At 39.0% G+C, this 27,135-nt stretch overlaps 1 protein-coding gene across 1 annotated transcript; it reads left to right on the forward strand.

Annotated features, from left to right (window-relative positions):
- The first annotated feature begins 9,026 nt into the window (after positions 1-9,026).
- Positions 9,027-17,079, forward strand: LOC139740611 (uncharacterized). Its single transcript, XM_071651197.1, has 3 exons — positions 9,027-9,151; positions 11,812-12,724; positions 16,054-17,079. Exons 1-3 carry the CDS (start codon positions 9,027-9,029, stop codon positions 17,077-17,079), a joined length of 2,064 nt encoding a protein of 687 aa, XP_071507298.1.
- The last annotated feature ends 10,056 nt before the right edge of the window (positions 17,080-27,135 follow it).

Raw genomic sequence — 27,135 nt, forward strand, 5'->3', positions numbered from 1 at the left:
TGCCAAAGTGGGCTAGCCCCACCGATAGTACGGTACTATCTGGCCCTGCAAAATAGCAGGGGTTAGCACCGCAATTGCGGTGCCAAGCAAGTGAGTGTAAACAGAACGAAAAAATAATCCTGGGCTAAGCGACGGAGACGAAGTCTGACCCTCACTGACCAATCAGAAACGAGGTAATCAAGTGCTGCCGGTGCGTGCGTGTACGTGTACAGTACACAGCGTAATTATGAATATTCATGTGGTTTGGAAAGTCCGGGGCTAAGAAATACGAGTGTAAAAAGGTCAGTTTTCTCCTTAGCCCCGGACAAGAGATAGTACGGGACTAATTGGCGAGTGTAAAAAGCTGAAAAAATTGGTACGGGACTAACGATAGTCCTGGGTCAGAGAAAGTCCGGGGTTAAGAAACACAAGTGTAAAAAGCCCTTAAGCGTACCACTAACCAGTATTACCCGGGGGGTAATTGCCCCCTGGGGGTAATTGCCCGGATACGTATTTAGAGAGAGAGAGAGAGAGAGAGAGAGAGAGAGAGAGATTAAGGGAGGGAGGAAGGGGGGAGGAGAAGAAAAAAGAAAGAGAGATGAATAATTCGAAGCTAAGGAGATAGGCCAATTGAATTAGATTGTACAACTGCCCTGTCATGACTAAAGCAATTATCCTCATGAATTCTTAATATTATACATTGTATTTTATCATGTAAACCAACTGTACAAATACATTACGAATTACAACCATTTTGAAGACTTGCATTGCCAACAAATGCTGAGAATTTAGATGTTGTTTTTAGATCGAAGAAGAGCGATCTGTATTATAAGGCTTAGCAGTGATGGCGGTAAGGTTGGCAGACATGTGATTTCAGTTTTTTTGTTCGTTTTGTTTTGTCTTGCTTTTTTTTTTGCTGGTTCCATACTTATGTTTACACAATATGTGACAGTGCACCTCAAAACAAACAAAAAGTCGCCAGACATGAATTTTTAATTAAGACCATATTCTGAAAGACCAGACTTTAAGCTTTAAAATGATGTATAACTCAAATCAAATGGACTCTCCTAACGTATCTAAATACTGGAAAGGAAGCACAAACTCAGGAAAAGTGTGAACTGAGAAAAGAGGCTCTGAAGTATACAGTGTCTATTCAAGCGCTTAATCTTTACCAAACCGTGCTGGCTGTGCGATGAATGGGACAAAAGACAGGAAGTAAACCACCAGAGTAACAACAATGAAGGGATTATCAGATTAAACTGAAATTAAGCATGCCTCATTAACATATTCTGTCCATAGTTAATGCCAACTTTCAAAGCAGTAGCACTATCCTTTCAAAAGATATTAGAGTTGAAAGTGAAGAGTGTGGACAAGGTTTTTCAGAAATGAAAAAGGGATTCTAAAGACACACCTAATCACATTATTCTACCAAAAATGTTCGAGGTAAACTGCTTAAAAAAACACACTTTCCTGCCCGTTTTATGATTCCAAATTTTAGCATAATGTAAAAGAAGACCTGCTCTTTCAGAAAATATGAAAAAGTCAAGTTCAGCTAGGTTAACCCATTTCACTTATTTTCAGTCCTCACGCAAAATCAGTGTGTGCGACTTTATGTTCGTTTTGAGGTGCACGGTCACATATGATTCGCAAACTTAAGAAAGATATCATCATTAATATAATTGAGTCAATTTCTTTAAAGAACATATTGCAGTGACTTCTGTTAGAACGTAGCGTCATCATATCTGTTAGATTCTAGTTGTTTTTATAGCTGGTGCGAGTGATATGATCACTAGTGTATCCCGCTATAATACCGCCAGTCACTCACCGGTGAAGACACGGCGTCTGTTGCGTGTTTTGGACAACGCCTTGTCGACTCACAGGTTTGAGCCTCGGGCCGTTCAGGCGCCGTTTGCTTTTCACTCCCTTTGCAAAGGCAACGTGAGTCACGTCCATTGTTGATACTATCAATATTGTTGTTGGTTATACGTCACGTGTTGTTTACTATGTGTCTCAAATATTAAACTTTACACTCCTTCCAAGTCAGTTTGTCCTTAATTCATCTCATTCCACACGAACGTGTGAGTTCCTTTTGGCGCCTGGAGTGTGCCGGACTGCTGGCTATGGTGCGCCAAAGTGCGCGCGTGCCGTCAGGAACATGACACAACAAAACGTACAATAACAATTATTTACCGTACAGTCTTTTCGTCTTAATTGCCGCTAATTTATCCTATTTATTCTGATTACCTGGGGCCACCCTGACGATTCGGACTGACAATCGTCTGTCAGCAAGACTGTGTTCACTGAGCAACCAACTTGACTGGACCTTTATTTGATTATCACCTCTCATTCTCGGCAGGAAATGGTCAAGTCAGCTGGAGCATAGAGCGTTTCAATAAAAGTAGAATAAAATAAAATGAAACATTACAAAACTGGGTGATTGCCGTCAGATGGTCAAAGAATACCATGTCTTTTTTTTTTCCTGACTTTAACGTGTTTGTTGTGTTTCGTTTGTTTTTGCATTCTTATATCATTATGGTTTTTTTTTTTCTTGTTTTTTTTTTTGGGGGGGGGGGGAACTATGGCTTCATGACATTTTACACAACAACAATACACCCACAAAATAACGATTACAACATCGGATATCAATACTTTGTTAGAGTGAGGGAGAGACTGAAATACTTATACTTATAATTGTTTGGTGGAATGATATTTTTACTCTGTAATGACATTCCTTTGCAAGAATCAAGAAATTCAACTGTTTCGCGATTTCCATAGTTTATGACTGTTCGGCTCTCTTACATTGTATGTTCGTTCTATTCAATTGTGACATTATCATCTATTGCTTGCCCCAATTCTTAATTAGTCTTTCAACTCAATCATGAATCATATAACTATAGGCCTATCATACATAGAATTAATCACCCAGCACCCCATTTACACTTCGTAGACAAAGCTACGTAAATGATAGCAGTGAGGTAAGACCCTAGCTGACACTAATCTGATGGCCACCTGACCAGGTGGAATAAGAAACAGATGTAGCGTTTGTTGTTGCTATTTTTAATACTCGTGCCTTTTGATATATTTGAGATTAGTCCGCTTTGCTTTGAACGCTGTAACGTTTTGGATCAGGAAATCTTTCCATCAGACGTCTGGATGTTACCGACCCATAGATAGTCCCCATTAAAGGCACAACATGGACAACAACAACAACAATCAAATCAAGACAAGTTAGACACTAAAGGAAAGCAACAATCATGAAAGAGAAATGTGGATTGAGTGAAAGCAGCAACATAAGTTGAACACATCAGTAAAAATTTGAGGGAAATCGGACACTGATCGACGCAAAAGTTGTGAATTTAAAAAGTTTTGTTGTTGGACATCATGTGTGGACAACAATTCAAAATGTAAAGAAAATTCAACATGCTTTTACTTTTCTACAGTAATTAAAGAGCACTTGACTAACCGCTTTAAGAAAGCAGGGGGAATAATTACTACCCTTGATATATGTCAGTATCAAGTTGATGGAATGTGTAATTTTCATGAAAAATTGATTTTTGTGGAACTCTCTTTATATTTTCTTTATATTGTTGTCCACACATAACGCCATGAACTCTCCTTATATCCAGTGATTACAACACCAAAACTCTAAAAATTAATAACTTTTGTATCGATTGTCCAATTTTCCTCAAACTTTCACTCATGTGTTAATTCTTCTAATAGTAGCGGCTGCTTTCATTCAATCCACATTGCTCTTTGACACAGCAGAAACGAAATTCGTTTACCGAGGGCAATCTGTAATGAGAAAATTAAATGTATTAAAAACATTCTCTTTTCGGTAACGAGACGTAATCAAACCATCAAATGACATAAATACGCACTGTGCAAACTTTTTTTTAAAAAATGAATTCAATTTCATTACCTTTTTTGTGGAATTAAGCATTGGGTTAAATACCCGTGGCATAGTTGACATGTAATTCAACAATCCTAGGTTCTGATAATATATTCATTTTTAGCTCAATAATGGTCATGACAAAATGACAGAAGGACGTTGAATGTATAGGACGTCCCCTGATAATGGAAGAACTGATCACACAAGCACTCTTTCATTTCGTCATCAGAAAAAAAAAAATGTAATCGGGAACAGGGCCCAGCTGCATAAAAATTGAGATCACACCTACGTCAGAATATCAAACATAAGTCTCTGAATACTCAGTTCTGATTGGCTGATAACTGGTGTATGTTTGATTGCATTTTTTTTTTCAATGCAACAGGGCACAGGTGAAGCTTTAAACAACAGTTTACTAGATTATCGCAAACAGCAGTGAAACATAAGTCACTTAGAGTATCTCAAAGTCCAGCATGTCAAAGCATTTTCTGTTAGATGTAAAAAAAAGACTAATATAAAACAAAAAAAAAAAGCAGCATTGAATTACAGGGGGGGGGGGGATTGATCCATTCTCACTTTCATTCCCTCCCCCATCTCTCCTCTCCCCTTCTTTCTCTCCCCATTCTATCCTCTCTATTTCTGCATATTTCATTTCTTCCCTCTTCTTCTCTCGCACTCTCTCTAACGCTTATTTTCGTCAGACTATCTCTGTGCCCGAGCACATGAAGCACGGTGGAAGGAATATTATTGGAGGATGGGAGGTTAAAAATAAGCGTGTGACAGGTTTCGGTAATATGCTTATATCCGGTAAGCTGGAGCACTCCCTCTCTTTCCCGTGTTCCCCCAACACAAGAAGAAACTGGTTCATTAGAGTACGCTACCTTGCGAGGAGTTAGCTGAATGCCTCTTTCCCAGTCGGTTGTGTGCGATTACTTCACGGCAGACACTCCTATTGAGATCACGGTCCTTTCTCGTTTAATACGTACTTAATAAATCAAGGGCGCACTCTACGTTACTCTTCCTCTCCGTGCGTCTGCGCAGTCGATTGCACGCTTGAGCGCAAAATGTCAGGACTTTACATCGGCCCTTGTTAATGACTCGGCAGTTGATCTCAAGTCATTCTAGACGACGCAAGCTCTGAGTGGAGTGGAAACTTTATCTCAGGGAGTATTAAAAAGAACGCCTACACACGACCTTGATTGTTCGTCAGTGTTGGAAGAATAATGGTCCTTACCATTCGTTTGGGAATTATTTCTTGGAGCTAAAAATCATACGAGTTGCCAGTTTGGTCGTTGTTTTTATCTTCGAGGTGAGTAAAAGGTAGAAGTTGCGCATATGATTGGCTATGGTTGACGAAATCATAATTGACCAATAGCTGCAGTTATGTTTTATACGTTTTTCGTTGATTTTTTTTCCCGATTTGATATATACCTAAGCTGTGCTCATCATTCGCTTTGCGAAGTTTGGCGGATTAGACATTCTCTCTCTCTCTCTCTTTCTCTTTTATTATCTCTGATGTATTTTCTACATTGATGTGGTTGTATACTCATGTATATAATCCTAAACTTGTAGATATCATGATATGATCTACGTATTTAATCATATCTTTAGAATTTGGAAGACAGATAATCTGATTAGATTACAATTGACGCCTGACTTTTTTTCCTGGTAGAACGTACTAAAGATCGATATTATGATATAGCTGTAAACGTTTTTGTCATTTTTGTCATTTTCATTTTCTCTTCTTTAACTACGACTACGATTATTGTTGTTATTATTATCATTACTGTTATTATCATTATCATTATTATTATCATCATTATTATTAATATTTTTACCATCATTGGCATCATTATCATTATCATTATTACCACAACTACTACTACTACTAATACCACCACTTCTACTACGACAATGTACTGGATGAACAGTGTAGACTTTGGCTTGACAAAAAAAAAAGGGAACTTCGCATAGCGATCTCTTCCATTTCATTTTTCTTTTTACATTTTGTAAGAGCATACACTAACAAAATGAAAGCGCTTTTGCCATTCTATATTTCCTTCTGCACTGACATGAGAAAGAAACCTAACAACTTTCTGTGGCCCCATGTTGATAAACCAGCGATGACCTAGTGTTGACACGGTAATTAGCAGCTAGTTAATTTTGTGACTAAAGAGGACTTTGTCGGCGATCTTTAAAAAAAAAATGGGCGTCAAAGCGGATTGAGGGTCATGTAATATTGCGTACTGTAACAAAGTGGTCGTTTTGTTGTTATATGTTATTTGTATATTCGCATGTATACACATTGTGTATGTATACATGTACTTTATTGCGACAAATTGGGGTAGTGTATATATGCACCGGTATTGCGTTTATGCTTTTATAATCATGTCCTCGCCCTGCCCTATCCCAAGTTCTGCCTCGTTTTTCTGTTGAAAAAAGACTTGTGTGCAGGAATTGTTTCTACTTACAAAGTTATCCCAAATCTTTCTGACGGTATGATTGATAATTGCAAATCCACGGTTCCTCATGACAATGAATCGATCGCTGATATTTATGAAAAAATAAAAGTATTAGCAATAACCTCAAGAGCCACTCACAAGTAAGGTCCGCTATTAAAACAGGAAAGTTGTCATTCTTATAACTACGGATGTTTATGTTGTCGGGTTTTTTTAATACAATCCTCGAAAATTACTTGCAACTACTGACAGCTAGAAGTCAGTACAACACGTGGCCGCTGTGAAAATGATTAAAATTTCTCGTGTCGAAAGAGTCTCAGAGAAACCATCCCTTTTCCTCCGTGGCTACAGTCAGCAGGGATAAACTTTCCCTGTCACTGTGAATGTTCAAGATAATTAGACTGCTAGAATATGTTTATCTCCTCCACGATCTTATCTCGTAAAAAACAGAACGCGTGCACGAATGTGACAGATCCTCCACAACGAAAACAGTGCGAATGTCACGCACACAGTCGCTGGGGGCTCTCGTCAGTATGCCGTCGCGCACAAGGAAACATTATGCTTGAAGCTATAGTTGTTGATGATGTTTCGCAGCTGCCTTTCTCTCTCTCTTTTTTTTTTTTTTCAATCATTTTGCCAGCTCGAGGTTTAGATATTCATCAAAATGAGAGCATGGTGCTTCTGGTTAACCATGAAGGCGGGATACCGATTACTTGACCTTGTGATTATCTGATTTTCCGACACATTCAGCTAGTCATTATCTGATGGCGAAGGCTCCCAACGTATTACCATAATATGCGCCTTGCATTGAGATTGCTATCTTCAAGAGAGACAAGCACGTTTGGGTGGAAATGGAAACGGACACAATCACAAGGCCACAAGCACGTGACTTTTCATCTCCTCTCATATGGGACTTCGGAGAATCGATTACATTTATTGAAGGGAAAGAAATTGGCCTCCGATTGGTCAATGCGACAATGACCGTTATCATCAATATTGCCAGTTTATTAGATTTTCAGTTATTGTGTTTACCCGTACGTCTCGTTTACTTTTCCATTGAAATATGGGTCAGAAATATCTCGTTTATTTTATTTACTTTTCTATTCATTTTCAGGAAATCTCACGCATCAGTCATGTGACGTGTTTTCACTGTCATATTATGATTTTAATCATGTTTTAAGAAAGAAAAATAAGGGTTGCCTGCTCGAATCATGTCTGAGGAAAGATGAGTCATTACAAGCCATTTGAATCTCTCATGGCTTCAACAATTTCGTCTGACATTTGACACTATGTGTAGCAGTAAGTGAATGTTTAATGTCATTGGAACATAAGGTTGATGTGAATTGGTAGGGTTAAAATGTTTGAACAAACAGAATCGACACTGATATCAAGTAGCAGGGGATTATGGAGAATTATACTTGACGAAACACGATCCAACGACACGAAAATATCTGTTTTAGTGGAAAGAACCAAAGTTTGTCTTCAATCATCGATGTCCGGGGTTAAAATCAGCTCCTGGCGTTCCTGTGGATTTTTCCCGCCTTTTCTACAGGCAAGAAACGAATATTTTTACCTCGGACCTAGAATACATCTTGCCTCTATCTTACTTGTGATGCCACATCTTTGGTGACAGTCCCCTTCAAGCTAAGGCACGCATCGTTGGCAAAATGAAAATGAAGCGAGACGACGTCTACGCCATCAGGCGACGAATGGCTGGAGTAAGTCCCTTCACTCCAAAGCGTGGCAGATATGATGGGCATTGGGAGTAAACAAGTTAATGATGTTAAAGTCTGGCTACTTAGTGTCAAAGACTTGGAGTGGAGGCTATAATTCTGGACCTCAAGTATTAACCCAGAGAATAAGTTAAGATGTTTATGCACGTCGGGCAATCTGCTCTAAGTAGTTTCTCTAGACTTGGCATTGTTCTCAAAGTGTTGTCAGAGAGAAGATCAACGTTTTTCAAACTTTTTGAAGTTTTACCGGGAGTCATCAGAAATTTTGAATAACATTATATCAAACTATGGATCAAGAGTTAGTGTCCAGCCCCCCCCCCCCCCTCCGAAGCGAATTAACAGTCGCATTAAGCTAGAACAAACTGCAGACTTCCTGTAAACAAAATTCACCAGTCCCGCGTTGATGTCATGCGTGGGATGAGTAAGGGTCATCTGACTGCCGTTCGAAGTGAACCCACGAGGTTTCAGCTCCAGCTCCAGCCTAGCGAGCATTTTCGGCGCAACGCTTACGATGTCCCTCGTCGTACCTCTATAATCACGAGAACTGACGACATGTAATGGTTTGTCATTGGCGGTTTACAGCATCCGAGAATCTAAATAGAAAATCACGTATGAACAGGGTCGCTTGTTATGATTTCTTCGGGCAAAAATAAAAGGGGCCTTACGACTAACGTTAGGAGTGTGTCATGACATCAATTTCATTTAGTATATCCCATGACCAGGAAGGTGGGCTCTCCCACCTCCCTGCCTTTCTTCCTATGACTATACTATATGACTGAAATATGGTCTACTATATCCATATATTTCCATCTATCTATCAATCTATGTGTATATGCAAATATCAACACATGTGAAGTGCTAATAATGTTCATAATGTTATCAATCTTGCGGCGGGAAGAAGGTGGGTACACAAATCAAGGTACCCTACATTTTTGCCTCACTCCTGATAAAAATCATGCTCCCAGTAAAATGACCTACTTCTATCGGGCAGTTCACTTCGCCCGCTTCCTCCCTGCTCACACTTACTGCGTGCAGTCAAGCCAAATATCCCAGGCCTCTCCGAACGCTGCCCTTCTTCTTGCGCAGTCCAAGCGGTAGGTGAGATGATTTGAAATCCGTCAAAAGATGCAGAAATTCGACCGAATTCGCGTTGAAACCACAATCCCTCCATTATTGGTTCCTTCCCATCCACTTCGTTTGAACCTCGGCGAAGATTAGGTGGTTAAAGGAAATATATCCGCGACTCGATGCTACAATTTGTCTGCCTTCCTCTTTCGCCTCCCGTTCCGTTGCAATCACGAGACGAGTTTTGACGATATTTATATTCTAGCTGGCGCTCGGAGTCCGTAGGCCTACACTTTCGATGACCCAAAACAGGATTATACTGATATCATTATAGGTTTAGGTGGTGTAGTTTTGTATTGCGTTTTGGTGTGTTATATCTTGTTGTCTTAAATGTATTCTATAGCTATTTCCGTCACGATGTCTCATTGTAGTATCATCAATAATTTATTATATATACACTGTATGATTAATTTTGCATGATATGTAATATATGTGTATATCACTATAATCATGTTATGTATGATATATTATTAAAAATACGTAAAGAGCTGATGTTGGTGCAATTTAGAAACTGAAATGAATAGATCAATAGTTTCAACAGTATGTTCGTGGGATAACTTTATGTGATGTTTCTGATAGCAGTGTTAATGTTCATATCATTCTTGTACAGAATACCCGTAAGATGAAAAGGAAGTAATGACAGAAATTCTTTGTATCATAGGGAGAAACATATCAAAGACTATCAATTTGAAAATATTAACAGACGACAGAACTTACAGACTAGTAATCGTAGGTTGAACGTATTCCAATCTCTTTTCACACAGAACTAATATATTACTTCTGCGTAAAAAGAGATAAATGCGCTCGACTATATGTCTCAAGAAGAAGATACAAGAATATATCAGGAATAATTTATCACATTCTTCTTGATATCTCCAAAGCCACTTCTGATTTTACGTAGCTCATGAAGAAAAGAACACATGGGATTGTTTCCCCTGGATTTGCAAGAATTACTCAATTGCCTTTTCTTTGTGTGACGTGTAATAACTACGCTCTGACAGAACAGTGAAAACACGATGAGGAGAGTATTTAGAGAGCCAAGGAGTCACATGACCAAGGAGTCACATGACCAGAAGGATTCCTTCGAGATGTTTCATTGGACGCTACGTCTGATGACGGGCCTACCAATATTTTAATGGCTCTATTGTTCATCGTTAGTTTGTTTCCTGTTTTGCTCCATCTTTCACTGTTCACTCATACATTGAAAAGCTGTGTAGTTCATCTGTTGTTTCGTTTCGAATCGTTCATTAATTACAATTCCTCCCATAGGGTACATTCTCTTTGAACGCTCGACTGATGACACCGTTTAAAGTTTCAGTCACATCCTAATCATGTAAGCCAGTTGCCTAATTTCAGCCGTCGAAGGGGGAAGCGGTTTCATATTTCGCCAGTCATCGTCAATGATCCTACTACTTACAGTGGATACGTATGGCTTTACACGTAATTCGTTGCATGTTGAAATGTCAAGCGCGAAAACTGCCAGGAAGAGAGTGACACTATAAAGACACTCAGAAATAATCAAATAAAAGGTCTCGTTCGAAAAGTGTGTTCAGACATCTCATTTCCACAGCGAAATTGGGTCCATCTATTCATATGTAAAGATGCTGACTGGTTTCATGTTCGATTCTAGACATTATCAGAATCCTGTAATATCAGTACAGTTTCCCTGCTGCGAATTAATTCTCTCTCTTTTAAAGGGATCGTATAGTTCTGGTTCAATTCAATTCAATTTAATTCAATTCGTTTATTCATCTCAATCATCATAAAAACAAATACATTGTGAGATCAACATAGCAAAAAAAAAAAAAAGAGGAAATATTTATGAGGAGAACGGGGTCTACAAAAAGCGATAGCTTGAAAAGGCGTAAAGCCCCCGGATTGCAATGGTAAATAGAATGCATGTACATGTACATGACGAAGTGAACAGAATTTTTAAATGAAGTAAAATAATGAACTGCTTGAGACCAAATGTCAGGTCTCTAACATTTGTTGGTGAGATAATGAGAAACCACTTATAAATTATGAAAGAGCATGTAATTCCATGAGGAATTCAACGCTTATTTGATGAAAATCGGTTTTGAAATGGCTGAGATATCCAAAACAGAGTGATTCTAATAAGTGTGGGACCCACACTTCATTACCATCGCTTTGTTTTACCTTGTTTTTGGATACCTCAGTCATTCCAAACCCGATTTTCATCAAATAAACTTTGAATTCCTCTTAAAATGGTATGCTCTGTACTATTTCATACGTGTTTTCTTGGTATCTCGCAAAAAGTTAAAAGCCCAATTCTCATCTCCACCAATACTGTACTATCCCTTTAAAAGTCTGTTTGTTTTCGCTGCTTCACACGTTTGATGCGTTCCTCCCTGTAAAAGGGAGAGGTCAAACCATATATTTCCACTGTCGTTGTGACTTCCCATGAAACTGCTAAGGCTTTTCAAGGGGGGGGGGGGGCTGATGACGTCAGATATACCATGACTGTGTGGGTACATCGAGCTTAATAAAATTGTGTGATCCTTCCACTCTCGCAAATGTCTCCGTATTTAGGTAAATATGAGAAAAACAGATTCTACTTGACGACGATAAAAACTGCCATACTTGTTTTCTTCCCCTTTCCCCATGCTAGATCGGTGTTCAATATGGCGGCCGTCATCTTTTCACCAACCATGCTGTTCCTGGTAGCATCCCTCATCGTATCTCAGGTCCCCCATCCTACCGTCGCCACCCGCTGCATCCGCAAGCCTTCCTGTGACACGGACGAAGAGGCGGGCTTCGCCAGCATGCTGTGCGGCCGGCGGCATCTCACGTGTGTTCCTCAGGAGCAGCATCACGCCAAGTTTCTTGACATGCACGATAACCGATTGACAAACCTCCTCCCAGACGCCTTCCGCCAATTCTACAACCTCCAGAAGCTTGATCTTAGCATGAATGAGATCACCACCATCACGCCTGGTGCGTTTGCTGGACTCCACAACCTGACGAACCTCATCCTGAAATCAAACAGAATAACCTCCCTGTCAGCAAGTACATTTTCTGGCGCGCCAAAACTTGACACGTTGGATTTGTCAAAGAACAATATTTCTACCATAACGACAGGGGCGTTTAATGGTCTGAGGCAACTGAGAACGCTACATCTTAATGACAACCACATGTCGATGTTGAGACCTGGCATGTTACAAGGTCTGACGTCACTGGCTCTTCTGTCTCTTCATGCTAACATCCTGAGAACCATCGACGCAGCTGCCTTTACTGGACTGACGCAGCTCCGTTCCTTACAGCTGAACAACAATGAGATCGCCACTATGGCGAATATATTCTCATCAATGCCATCACTGGCTACACTGTGGATGGGAGCGAACCCTCTGGAGTGTGACTGTCGGATCGAGTTCCTCAGGAGGTTGGTCTATCCTCAGCAGGCCAATGCAGGCATCCTGGCTCTGAGAGACCCAGTCATCTGCAACGGACCCACCAACCTTCGAGGACTGGATCTGAGATACCTAGACGCTCCTCTCCAGTGCACAAGACCCACTTTCAATAAGGTGAGTGTGCTGTCCTAGACGTCATCAGTGATAACCTCGTCCTTAGTCCATCACCCATTGCAACACACACACAGGTGCACACGCGTAACCACATCCTGTGTTCGATCGTATTTTCTGGTTTATATACAGCACCTTCTATAGGTACAGGGACGATGGCGACGCTACTCATCGGGAGTCTGTTTAAAAGTGTAATCATTTTCATATCCATTTGTGCATTCATTCATTTCTTCCTTCGTTCATGTGTTTGCTTGACTATTCCCTTCTGTATCTAATTAGATTCATTCACGTATTTATTGGTTTATTTAATCATCTGCGTTTTTACTTAATTATGTATGTATCTATCAATTAATTAGTTTATTGATTGATCTACGGGGTATTCACTAATTAAGTTATCAACTGTCCAGGGTAGAACATCATATCTTGGTAATATCAGGTCAAAGGGCATCATGGTAGTAATGCTGTATATAAATATAGAAACATATTCACTATGAAAATCTGTGATTAGTCTCTCTTCAATGAAACTTGTCCATGGTTGGTCTGTCCTGCTTTTACCCATTTGGTTTTCGAATCTCGGGTTACGTCGGTTAGTCATAATCATTGCAGACATAGATTTGAATGAACAATGCCGTCGTTGCAACAATCATATCACGAAGCTATTCGGCAAATTCATAAGCTATTTCCCAATAATTGCGCTAGATGACGCAGTGAGTTGTGAGAATGCAAATTCACAATCTCCTAGGTTGAGATGAAACAATTTGAATACTTTATCCCTTCATGGAAATTTAGGTATTCTCAGCAAATGCTAGCTTTCTGTTAAACTTTCATTCAGAAATGAAAGGCCCTACTGAAATACCAAATCACTTTTAAAGGTATTCCGTGAAAATTGTGTGTAAAAAACAACAACACACAACCAGCAAACAAGTACACACTTGGTTGCAAGGCGATGAAGATTCTGAAAAAATCTAGATTTCCAGATTCCCTATTTTAGCATTAAATTTTTAAATCGAGTACTCGCAAACACCTGGAGGCATTTCTTGGAGCGTTTTGTCCGACAAATTTGTAGGACAAATTTGCTCTCAGCCGATCAGATGCGAGTATTTTAGTAGCTTATAACAGAATGTCAGACAAAAAAAAAAAAAGACAAAAATGCTTCATGAAATGCCCTCCTGATCAGGTCACCGTGACCCAGGTATCAGACAAGAGCTAAAAGTGGTTCCGACTTGAAAAAGTCAATCCCAAACTGCACTGCGGGGGTTCTGAGCTGGAACCTTGGCTTAGTGAAACCTCGGCAATGTCATGCGTCAAGCCGTCTTAGTATTATACTGATACTCAACTTAGCAGTGTAGGTACCTGTTCGATGTAGCCCAAAGTATTCCATGCGGATTCGCTCTGCTGCTAATCAGATATCTTCCCGGTAGTCCCCGTAAAGCTCCGTGGCAAACCGTCCTCTAGATCTCCCTTCCAGTCGTGCTACAGCGCGTTGATCCTTTCTTTTTTGCAGCGTTGATCTGACAGCTTTCAGGTCGAGTTTCCCAGACAAGATGATGATTTGAAAGACGGAACTACATCCCGTCTGTCATAACCTAGCCAGACAGAAGCTGTAACCCTAAGAGTGTAAATCCGACGAGATTATGTGTAAATGTTGGAGCTTGCTTTTTCGTAGAATGCAAAATTTAGCGGCAGGTTGTTTCATACTGAAATTATTTTGTCCAAATGAAGCGATAATACTTATGCGCCAAAGCTTAATGCTGAGAACAAATGAGGGTAGACGTGATTGTAAATGAATGCACAATAGCAGTGATTATTCACACGTAGCCCACACCGATCTAATTAATTTCCCACAGGAGCAAAATAGAGACATAAATCGAACAAATGTATTACAGAATTCATCATCAGAGACACCAGTCCTTGAAACTTCGGCTTGGCAAGTAGTTCTGTCTTAAGATCATAATAAAAGCTATATTTCATAAAGATAGGTCCCCTACCTCCCCCCTTAATTACAAACACAATCACAAGCCTGTACAAATGTTTGAATCATGCTAATACTTCGCTTCTGTGAGTATTACAAATATTAGTTGTTGATGTTGTTGGTATGTGTGTGTGTGTGTGTGTGTGTGTATGTGCTGCTGCATCAACTTCACATTTCATTCTACAAATTGTGATATATATATATATTTTTACTTTAAATTGCTTGGTGCTCCTTTGCTAATGCCCCAAGAATATATATATAAAATCTAAACAGTTATTTAACCGCTGTCTGCCACAAATATCTCTTCACCAGCAATGTGGTGTCGAATTTTTTTGGAGCACCGAAAAAGAGTTTGGCCGTGACCTTTTTCTTCTCACACACTTGTGTCACTCGTTATCTCACCGATTCTATCTTTCGCTTGACGTGACTTACGACGATGTGCCTCCAATTAAAGTCTATCTCCATGGTGATGGCAGTGTGTCAGGACACGCAGGTTTTATCAAGAAGGGTGGACAAAGTAACGAAATTAAGATATTGCGCGGATACGTCAGTCTATATCGCTGAATGAGACAAGAGCGATTGTTCCTACATGAAAACATTTTGTTCGTATGTAGGCCACTCCGGCAACATGCACAGGTTGTCAGGAGTATTCCGGCGGTCTAATTCTCTGACATTATCACATATGTTGTGCTCTTTTCATCGAAGTCGTTGCCAAAGATGATCTGTCATGTCTGTTACTTGAGCCAAGCTTGAACTTCAGAGCATGTGGAACACTGGCTAGCCCTTCCATCACATAGCAATGAGATAAAAATAAAAGGGGCATGAATTTTGAAACTTCAGATTAAAAATAGCTGGGAACATTGAAGGGGGAGGAAACCTTGGTATAGTGAAACATGAATCACTGAAGCTAATCAGGATATTGTTAAAGTTTACGTGACACCTAGGACAACCACCCATGAAAAGGTTAGCAACCGGTTAAATCATTCATTTCATCTTATTTCATTTTAAACAATACAAAACAGTCATGTACATAGTAGTACAATATCAATACAAACAAATAACACAATATCAATACAATGAAATAACGATGAAAAATACTGTGACATTAAAAATACCACGCATCATTTTCTGATAATAACGAATTAAATTCAAAGTTGCAGGAAATGGAGGATACATGCTGAAAAGCACATACATACCTATACAATCAAATACACAGACAAACAAGCACGAGGAAGCTCTCCTGAGTATGGATAAAAAAAGAGAGAAATAAATCATATGACAATATCCTATGATATTTGTACCAATCCGTACTCATGAGGAAAGTGGTTGATGAATCTCTGTTTTTCTGAACATCTTGCAGGAGCGCTCCCAATACCTGGTCGTGAAAGGTGCTGACGTCACAGTGAGATGCGATGCCTCTGGTATTCCGTCACCTGCCCTTTCCTGGGTGAACCCCATCGGTGAACCAATCCCAGCCGTCACGGCCAACACAGCCAACCTCTACCGGGCCTCAAGGGTTCGCATCCCACGCGTTTCTGTCCGTCGGGACGGCACGCTTCTGATCCGCCAGGCCAAGCTGACCGATGGTGGGAATTACACCTGCTTAGCCCAGAGCCCCGGTGGTCAAGCCATGGCAGAAATCCGGGTCAGTGTGGTCAACGAACTCCCTAGATCTACGAGGTCGACGCCTACGATCACGGCTGATTTATGGCCGCAGCACCCTGGACAAGACGGGATCTCCGGCGATAATCTTGGAGGGTATCCCGATCAGGAACGTCCCCCATACGCTTGCATCCCGGAGAGATCTCAAGGCTGCGATTCGGCTGCGGGCGTGGTGGTCACCGCTATTGTCACCTTCCTAACGACTCTGGCTACTTGCGTGGTAATCTTTTACCTTTGGTACCGGAAGCAAACGGCTAAGATTCATTTTGCTAACTCGCCACTGCCCAGTTCACATAGGCCGCAAAAGAATCAAGCCTCCATGAAGCCAACACTGCGAGGTTTTTTCAACGCCATCTCTAATCCTGCTCACCTGTACGCAAAACCCAAGCCTACCAAGAAGCAGCGTCAACCCGGCTTTGCCTTTCACAAGTCTAGCAACAAGATCGATGAAGCGAGCAGACACATCATCGCCCCGTTGACCGAAAAACCGTCGATCCTAAGTCAAGGGTTTCCAGAGATGGACGCCCCGCCTCCTCCCCCTATGACCGACCGCTACAGATCCTCTCCTAAGTCGTCCGACCAGAAGATGAAAAGCGACATAGCACTGAGCGAGACTCGAGCCTCGCATTTATACGAAAACGCCTTAGCTCTGAACGACGACCCCAACTACACAGCACTAGATCCTATGACCAGGTGTATAGTGAACGACACCTACGTGTCTTAGATAGATTGGTTATGAGAACTTTAGCCTTGTTATTTACTCATGAACAAGCTAGTTCCTCGCTATCCTTCGTCTACAATTGTGACATCACGATATAAGACGCTATCGATGATGGTGCGAACTGTCGAAAAAAAATGGCGCAGAGTTCATCACGTGACATGACATTCAGTCACGTGCTTCAGAAACTCGTGACGTCAGCAGGGAGCAAAGTTCTCACGTTGGAACATGCAAACGCAGACTTTGTCTCTTTTTTATATTCTATTATACTTGTTCACGGAAGTGAAACTTTTACGTTGGATCTTTGTGTCCCTTGAACATTTTGTCGCAACGGTACAAAGTTTAAACGTTGCCATGACTCGCTGCGAAGTGCATTTTTACCCCTCCATCCAAAGTCTGGTGAAAGAACGATTATTAAGTTAAGTCTTAGCAGGAAATTTAATGTAATAACAGAAAAATGGAAGTATGGGTATACTGGATGCATATATTACTTATTCGAGTAGTATGTCAAAAATACAAATCAGGTGGAAAAGGGAAACACAGCATCGCTGTGTGTCGCTTAATGTCTAGAACTCAAATCATTTAGGATTTTAGGGTCACTTTAACAGAATGCAACAGATTTAATAGTACACAATGTAAAAGTGGCTAAAAACAAAAGTTAAAGTGATCAAGCATCTGACCTATGTTTTTTCAATCCAATGCAAAGCGGAGTATAACTTTAAACTCACAAACACATCAATATAGCTATCAATCTATCTTTCATTAGATATGTGTGTCTGTGTGTCTGTGAGGTTCCATTCATACGTGGGAGAAACCAGCGCAGACGACGGCCTGGCAAGACGATGGCTGAGATAATGGTACCTCTCTATCTACTGTAGATAACGCGACTTGGTGTATGCCTCCATAATCATATCGTGATTATCGGGAATCAATATAATGCTTCTGTGTTATCCATCTACGTACATCTTTTTATGAAATTTTGCTAGGTAAAACAACACCTTGTTTACTTGTGGTGAACCACACTTTGTTCGGTTTCCGTGATCGAAGGACTGGAGAAAGAAATTCTTCTTTCAACTCACGACAATCACCATGGCAACAAACGTCCAAAGATTAAAAGAGTATTTTGGAACTTTTGAACGTCGTCAACCAGAAAACCAAAGAAGAAGAAGAGTGTATTCTTATCACTGATCACTCACTTTACTTGGCTACCTTAGGTATTCATTTGTTCAATTTCGATGAATGTTTCGAAAATGAGTATTTGTCATGGGTATTTGGTAAGTTTACAAAATTTAAAAGCGCTGCCTTTTCCTTTTCTATGTGTGTGCGTGTAGATGAATGAAGAAGTGTTATATGATTACCGTGAATTACACTTATCCATGCCATGTGATAAATGACATGATGGATTAGACGTGCCAGGAAGGTACAAGAAATCGATGGGACCAGCCCAATTAGCTGGCGTAATGCGCACAATCGTACCGACTGGTATTATGACGCATTTTTGAACGTACGTTCGTTTCCGAAAAAGTAAATGAGAAAAAGGATTGTGCACCCAAGCAAATAATTTGCCGAAAAAGAGAAGTGAAAAAGAGAGAGAATGCGCGTGTGGGTTTATGTGTGTGTGTGTGTGTGTGTGTGTGCTTGGTGTGAATTAGGTCTTGATGGAAAGATACTTCCATGATATTCTGATGCAAATATTTGTCTTTTTTTTGTAACGCAATGTTTTGACAGGTACGTGTATAGAAATTGCCCACAAAGTGCTGAAATCACGTCTAAAGTATTATTGAAATTTGCCACCAAAACGAAAACAAAAAAATATTGATATTGAACTTCTGTCACAAACTTAAATTGACTGAGATGTGACTTGAAAATGTGTGTGATTATTGGATAATTAGTCAATATCGTACCTAAAAACATTTTGGGCGTATATTCCTTCTGATCGCTTATCTAAAGTTATCTCAGACAATGGACATTATTCAATTCTATTGATAAGAAATAAAGCTACCATTTATACTGATTTATCAAAATTCAAAGTATTTCACAAGAAATTTTGCTATGAGGGCAATATGATTTGAAACATGGCCAAGTTGGAGTTACTTCCTATTGCCTGAACAGGCTAGTTTGTTGAATTAATCTAATTCTAGGTTAGAATACACACAATGACAACCGCAACTGTGAATCTCAAACTGTTACAGAAAGTAAAATGAAATGATACACACTGGTGGTGTTGATAAAGATGACTCTCGATAGAATCGTGGAGAAGAGAGCTTCCACGTACGTTTAACCTGTGCGATTATCTTCATGTTGACTTTTGTACAATGTAAAGCACTTTGACTATGTAAAGATATGATTTGTATATATACATCTCTGTAAAATAACTCTATTGCAATAAACAAGGAATGGTTTCTAAAAGTGCCTGTTGCTGAGTTCTTTCGCTGGGACGTGGTTGTTAAAATCACTATTATTATCATTATCATTATCATCGTCATGGTTAATCTATTAATTCCCTTTAGTAATCAATCAATTATTTAACCAACTAGATTTTTAATCAATTCATTAATGTACTGATTAATTAATTCTTATAATCAATATCATTATTTTCATTGTCATCATTTTTATCAACTCGACACAATGTTCGTTTCAGATTGATTGATTGATTGATAATGGTTTATTGGAGCAAACATGCAAAATAGTAGCCCGAAGGCTAAATTATAATGCATCACATAAAAACGTATAAATTACATCAAACAATAGACATTATATAAACATTTTAACAATAACGAATACACCACATTTCCCTATGATTGATTCAATGCAATGTAAAAATTCAATAAATATATTATACATATCATCTGTTTAAAAAAAAAAAAAAACCTCATTAACCATTAACACTTTAATACTCAAATAGGCTGTGTTTACATTCATTTTTAACTGAACTTAACGTCAATTCCTCAAATCCAATTACTCATATCAGTTATTACAGAAAACACAAAACAAAAAATACTTTTTTTTATTCAAATTGATGGAAACACATAAGGACAAAATATATTGACGAAGTTTTTTTGTTTGTTGTTGAACAACAATGAAATTTGGCAACCAAAAATATGATATATAAGTAACATATTCAAACTCGATTTAGGTAAAAAATTGCTGAAAATAATTCAATGGAATACTAAAATAGTAAGATAAGCCATTATGATCAAGTGAAAATGTGCAGGAATGATAAAGTATGCCTATACTTCAAATATCATATACTTTGACTGAGAAGTAAAAACGAAAAACGTAAGAAAATAAATATTCTAAGGAAATATAAAAATCATTGTACTTATATTATGTAAAACTTGGATGTATGATAAATGACTTCAAATACTACACAGTGTAAGTTCACGCCTAACATATTCAATACTGAATTGAGGCATAAACAGGAATTTAAATGACATCACATAATCATTCGATTAACATGTTATTCAAGAAAGGGATATACCTGGTGCAGGTTGATTTGGTGTAGTAGTTTGGCTGAATCTGGCCGTAAAATATTGACTAAGTTTGACCGCGAAAACTAGCGGCGATCCATATTTACCCTGGTCGAGGCAGCTGGCTGAAATGCAAGTTTCTTAGTATTCTCCCCTATTTCTGATGGTAATATCACATAAAAACACAACTCATACACACAGTTAATGTTTCATCCGTTTGGAATACCAAAAATATAGTTCTCTTAAAAGGTTGTGGTCCAACATTCTACACTGCAAAAAGTCCGGTGTTAAATAGTGAACACCGAGATGGTGTTAAATTTTCGGTGCTCATTTATGGTGTTAAATTAACACCTCCGGGTGTCATTTCCAAATATAAAACTGTTTTTTGAAGAGTTTCTTAGTAACTGCACTTCTTGTTGATTGTTAATTTAAAGAAGACGATCAAGAATTTTACATTAAAATACTAGATTTTTGAAAAAATGTGAAAAATAAATTTACACTACAGTAACACCAGCTGGTGTGGTCTCTTATTGAAGCTGGACGGGTGTTAAACCATTGATATTAACACCAACAAATATCAAATCAACACCATGTGGTGTCATTTTTGAATTAACACCAGTACAGTGTCAAAATAACACCAGGTACAGTGTCAAATTAACACCACGAAGTGTCAGGTGAGCACTTTTCAACACCATCACAGTGCATTTTCTACACCTGTGGGTGTGGTCCTCTATTGAAGTTTGATCGGTGTTAGATTTAACACCCATGGTGTTAAATCTAACACCGATGTTTTTACAGTGTACATTGTATATATATATATACATTGAGATTTCACGTATTGACTTCACGAAGAAATGAAGAAACAAACTGTTAATCCAATTTTGACCAATAAAGCATAAGTTTATTCGACTCAAATTTTCGGCGTCTTCTTCAGGAGTTTTGTTAAGACTCTTGAAGAAGGCGTACAACTGTTGGACGCCGAAAATTTGAGTCAAATTAACTCAAATGCTTTATTGGCCAAAAGTGCATAACCAGTTTGTTTCTTCATGTATATATATATGGGAAGGAGGAACAAGCTGACGTAGCTTTCGTTCACTGTAATGTCTTTAACGTAAATACCAAGCTTTCGACGTTTTGACGGGTCTTCGACAGAGTTTTGGAAATCAACATAACAGCAAGCAACCAATTTGTTTGCTATCTTTCGTTTTTGCTCTATTTTGTTAAAGTTTTTGTCGCAAATTGGTTCTTTTTTATGTTGATTTCCGAAGCCCGTCGAAGACCCATCAAAAGGTCGAATGCTCGACAGTGGCATTAAAAAAGCATTCAACACTGTTCAAAGCGAACGCTACGTTCGCTCTCTTCACCTTCCTTTCACGACTGTATAAAATAATGCAGCACCCATCATGTACATGGCCAAGACAATAATATATATATATATATATATATATATATATATATATATATATATATATACTCTCTAAAAAAATCGAGTGAAAATATTCACTCTTGAAGGAGTGAATACAAAAAAGAGTGAATTTGGAGTGAAATTGGAGTGAATTTCGAGTGAAAATGTTCATTTTCACTCATTTTAGAGTGACCTCAGGGATCACTCGAAGATTTTGGAGTAATATTTTCACTCGATTTTTTTAGAGAGATAGCTATGCGTGCACAGATGACATAAAATAGACCCATTTGTTATGTATAACCATAGAAAGGACGTGAATATACATAGAGCCTTGGATGAATCAAACAAGGCGCACACTGATGACAAAAAATGCCACGCCCGCTGAAACCAGAAATAGCCCAATCAGCGATGAAAGAATTCTTAACTCAATTACACTGATCACGCCACAAGTCTTTAGGCCTCAAACCTTCTCTACCACCTGACGTGCTCATACAGTAGCTAGGTTTCCACTTCAATAACAATGATCAGACTTTTTTTATTGTTATCAAGATTTCGTTAAGTTATCCCAAAGAAAAAGCGAAATAAAATTTCAAAGAATACAAACAGGATTTCATACAGTCTATTCGTAATTGAAACCAGAACAAAGTTCATCAATACTAACGACAAGTTCAACAAATTTAAAGTTGCTTAAGATCCATTTTATGGGATGCTCTCAATAAATTATAATGATTTATGATATATCTTACGCTAATACTACAACATAAAGTCATTGTGATACACGTGTTATGCAGTGTTTCAAAATGAGGTTTGATGTAAACACGTCTACAAGGGATGACCAAGTGGTAATGCATGGTCCAACCATCCACTTAGTAAGCCTACACCTGTAGCGCGCTAAATCTTGCGCCATGTGCGTCCTTGAATCGTGAGAACAGTTACCATGGTAACTGTTGATGAAAGAGATGAGAAGAGACTGAAGGTAGCCCCGCCCAATGCATCCATCTTGTTCGGTCTCCATTGATTCATTGTTTCCCCAACCCGTGTGTCTGTGTGTATGACAAACGGAAATCAGCATTAAGGTTTATGTATCCTGATTATATCCACACGTACGCAGGGACGTCAGATAATGCCCCTGAGCTCTAGGTATAAAATGCCCTCCTGAGGAAATTGGAGGCTTTAGAGTCGGTCGAGGATTATGAAGTCTAGAACAAATCTTGGTAACAAGCGAGAACAATTGAGCTCGTAAACAGCAGCCCACACGTACGACGCAGCCAATTAATCACTTTTGATGAGGGCTGATGAGGCTTCCGTTCAGCTGACGTGAAGAGTGGGAGGACCGAGAAACCGAGAAAGGAAACGGTGAACTAAGACAAAGAAAATGCGCCTGAAGATAAAAGAAAGTAGACAAAGCAGAAAGAATACCAAGACTTAAACAAAGGAGAAGTCCGAGACAAATAAAAGTTAGTCTAAAAAGAGGGAGTGAAATCATACAAACACAACAGTGGAAGTTTGATCAAAATAGGATGAAAATCTAGAAAGTTATGACATTGTTAAAATTCTCTATTTTCAGGAAACAGTTCTTGAACCGTCAATGCCAATAATGCAAATCGTGAATTGGTAATGTCATTCCCTCAGAATTTACCATAGGCAGCATGCACATGAAATCATGAAAGTTACTTTTGTTGTTGTTGTTGTGTGGTTAAAAACGCAATTACGCCCAAGCTCGAATCCAGATATATTTTACTGATCATTATTTTCACATCATTCAACCATGATTACGCATGCATTACGTTTTACACTTTCAGACAAGAAAAGAATAATTTTACAATACAATACAAGCAATACAAAAACTACTCTTATCGATATCAAAACTGCCGTGCTAAGCAAGTACACTTATCTTTCTCTTCTATCTATTCAGTCTTATTTTAGCAGGGTAGCCCCATCAGTAGGCAGGTCCTGTATTTACTTGAGATCCTGAGTACATACAATCAAACAATCAAGTACTAGTAGATGCAGTGACATGATGAATAGTTTACTAAGTATTTTGTGAAAATGTGTGCACCATGACTGCGTATGTTCTTGTGTGCGCATTTAATGTACACTTTCACAGACAACACGGTGATACCAGACTGAGCAGACTGAAGACTCGAAGGCTGGCAGTCTTCGGTAACATCAGATCCAATCGGCAGAATGAGAGTGATATTAGCGGATTAGCTATCATTAAAACAGTTGCTCTCAAGTAAATGAGTAAGGCTTTATAAACAGCAACGGTTTACCAGCTTTCGCCCATTAGCGGTATTTGCGTCCTGAACACGTTCTTTAGTCACTGCTCCTAGAGGGTGGAAATAGATCATACATTCGGACTTTTGGACCACACCCTAGATTACTTGACGACGGGAAGGGGTTAACAGGTGAAGGGGACAGGAGGCGACATACAGGTAGCGGTCAAGCCATCGGACACTCAGACCTAGTAGCTGCTCCGCCCTCTCTGCATCATGGATAAACAGGCGATTATTCGAGATTTACAATTTTGGTTTGTTCTTTTGTTTGTTTTGTTTTGTTTTCAATAGTTTGTTCTTTTGTTTTGTTTTGATTCCATTGTTTGCCGTTGTTTTGGGGGAGGGTTATGCGTGGAGACGCCATGCATCTCTGCTCAATACTGCTCGTGGACTATCATTGTTATATGCTGTATGTAGTCACCAGGAACATATACCATGACGAAGGGGTAGGTGCCTCCCGCCCCTTCTTTGGTGTATCATAATAATAATTATCGGGAGGATCATTCACGTTTTATAGGTCGGTACATGTTCTCCCTTAAATATTCGCCGAGAGGACAAAAATGCTCACCATGTACTGCTAAGCATGCATGCTCTAAATCAAACGACAAAACATTCAGCAACTTGTTATAATGTTCGTAAAGTACCTCAGAATCAGTTATGGTGCGAAAAACACACAATTATAGCCTGGAATGTCAGTACCAATCACAATAATTCCCTTGACTGACATCTAGACTTAAATCTAACGTGACGTTTCTGAAGAAATGTCATCATTTTTTCCTGTTTTTCTCCTCTTTTCTTAATAGTTGAAGCAATACAAACTCGACTGTCTGGACACGAATAAGAAATCTGTTCCAATATGATATCAAGTGTTCTCCCATATACTTTGGGCCCGGGGTCCCAGGGCGGACTCGGTCATGAGGGCACACTGAGATAAACCAATACCATATCCCATACCCTACCCTCATGGCAATTCTCATTCGACTTCAGTTTATGGAGGAAGAAAGAGTCGTGAAGTGTGGAGATAACGTTCTGAGTCAGCGGGCACGGTGGGAGTCAGTCCCGATGGACAGACGCCGAGAGTTAATTCGTAGGACGATTGTTTAACGCTGCACCAACACCACGACTTTACGCCAAACCATTGCAACCCCGAGACAACCTCTCCCCTCTCTACTTAACTAATTCATTAACCCCGTTAAATTTAAAGGCATAATTTACCACTTGCATATGAAACAAAAACCCAGTATTAGTGCTTTAAAATAGTTCTAAAATGTGAGTTAGGGATAGAAACAACCACTGTAAAAAACTGAATCCGTATAATTGATGCTAAATATTTTTAAATAAACAAAATGTGAACAATAGTTATATTGAATATGTTTCCAGACTAAACCGTCTACAGTTACGGTTTATAAAGAAAAACACTGATATCTCCTTATATTTTAAAGAGATCGTATAGTTTTGGTTGAGACCTAATTTCAGGTTTCTAACATTTTTTGATGAAATAATGAGAAACCTCTTATGAAATATGAAAGAGCATGTAATTCCATGAGGAATTCAACGTTTATTTGATGAAAATTGGTTTTGAAATGGCTGAAATGGCTGATATTCAAAACAGAGCGATTCTAATAAGTGTGGGACCCACACTTTATTACAATCGCTTTGTTTTACTTTGTTTTTGGATGTTTCAGTAATTCTAAACCCGATTTTCATCAAATAAACTTTGAATTCCTCTTAAAATGGTATGCTCTGTACTATTTCAAAAGTGTTTTCTTGGTATCTTGCAAAAAGTCAAAAGCCCAATTCTCATCTCCACCAATACTGTACTATCCCTTTAAGCTTTATTGCACAAATCTTATATGGTAGAATGTTTTGTAATAGAACAGACCTACACAGATGCATTAAATGTGATATCTTATTTTTTTTCTTCAATCACTGCTCCCAAAGGTTATTGGACCTTTAAGAGGGCATATAATATAATGTATATAATATTATATGGATTTGGAAGCATTTGTGTGTGTGTGTGTGTGTGTGTGTGTGTGTGTGATATTCACTGCTGAATTTTGTTAAGACACACACAAAAAAGAAATCTTCTTAATGTTTAAGTCCCTTCTTGTTCACAACAAATACCCGTTTGTCTCGGTTGCAGAACTTTCAAGAGCCTTGCTGATTTGATAAATTTGATTCTTAAACTGGCGACACAAGTCATTTCAGGAGATCAAAATTTGCATAGTTATTGGTATTGTCACCACAACGTCTCTCTCCTACCATCCTATAACTTTTATCATCATCATAATTGTTAAATCAATTTCAGCGCAGTGCAGTATCATTGGGTTCTACCTCTGGGATCCCAAATGCTTGCAAAATAGAAGCTATTCGAATTTTGAGGCAGTGTGGAGTGGGCTAAACCAGATTTAAAAACGCAATCATTGAACGGTATATGTACCGAGACACTCCTGCGATGCCCTCAAGACGGGTACTAGAAGAAGACTACACAACAACTGAAAGTCAAACTGTTGGAAATAGTGACGTCACAGTGACGCATTGTGACGTCCGACAATTAGCAGTTAAAAGGCTTTGGAAGAAACGGATGACATAAGGTGATTCTTATCTGATCTCAAACGCCACGTATAGTTGCGTGATATTTCATCGAATGGTTCTTTCACGTATGAAAGTGTGTGTGTGCGCGCTGTGCGTTTGTCTGTCCATCGTCTGTTAGTGTGTGCGTTGAATTCACGTCCCATGATATTCGTCAAATATTGAGGCTCGACTCCCTCACCAACCTATAACTGAATGAATGTTTGAGATCTGTATACCCACCATTATTATTGTGATTACAACAATGCAGGTTACGTTTTGTCACATATGCATGAATGTGATTGATTGTACTATCTTGGTGAAATGTGTATAATTGCAC

This window comes from Diadema antillarum, unplaced genomic scaffold, assembly GCF_040938485.1.
Source record: "Diadema antillarum isolate AM-2024a unplaced genomic scaffold, OU_Dant_1.0 seq00000867_RagTag, whole genome shotgun sequence".
Lineage (NCBI taxonomy): Eukaryota > Metazoa > Echinodermata > Echinoidea > Diadematoida > Diadematidae > Diadema > Diadema antillarum.

Excerpts from the sequence above, each read along its gene's own strand:
- LOC139740611 (XM_071651197.1), top strand. The coding sequence starts at position 9,027 with ATGACCTACTTCTATCGGGCAGTTCACTTCGCCCGCTTCCTCCCTGCT. Across the intron at positions 9,152-11,811 it reads CTTCTTGCGCAGTCCAAGCG|ATCGGTGTTCAATATGGCGG; the intron begins GTAGGTGAGATG and ends TCCCCATGCTAG. Across the intron at positions 12,725-16,053 it reads CAAGACCCACTTTCAATAAG|GAGCGCTCCCAATACCTGGT; the intron begins GTGAGTGTGCTG and ends AACATCTTGCAG.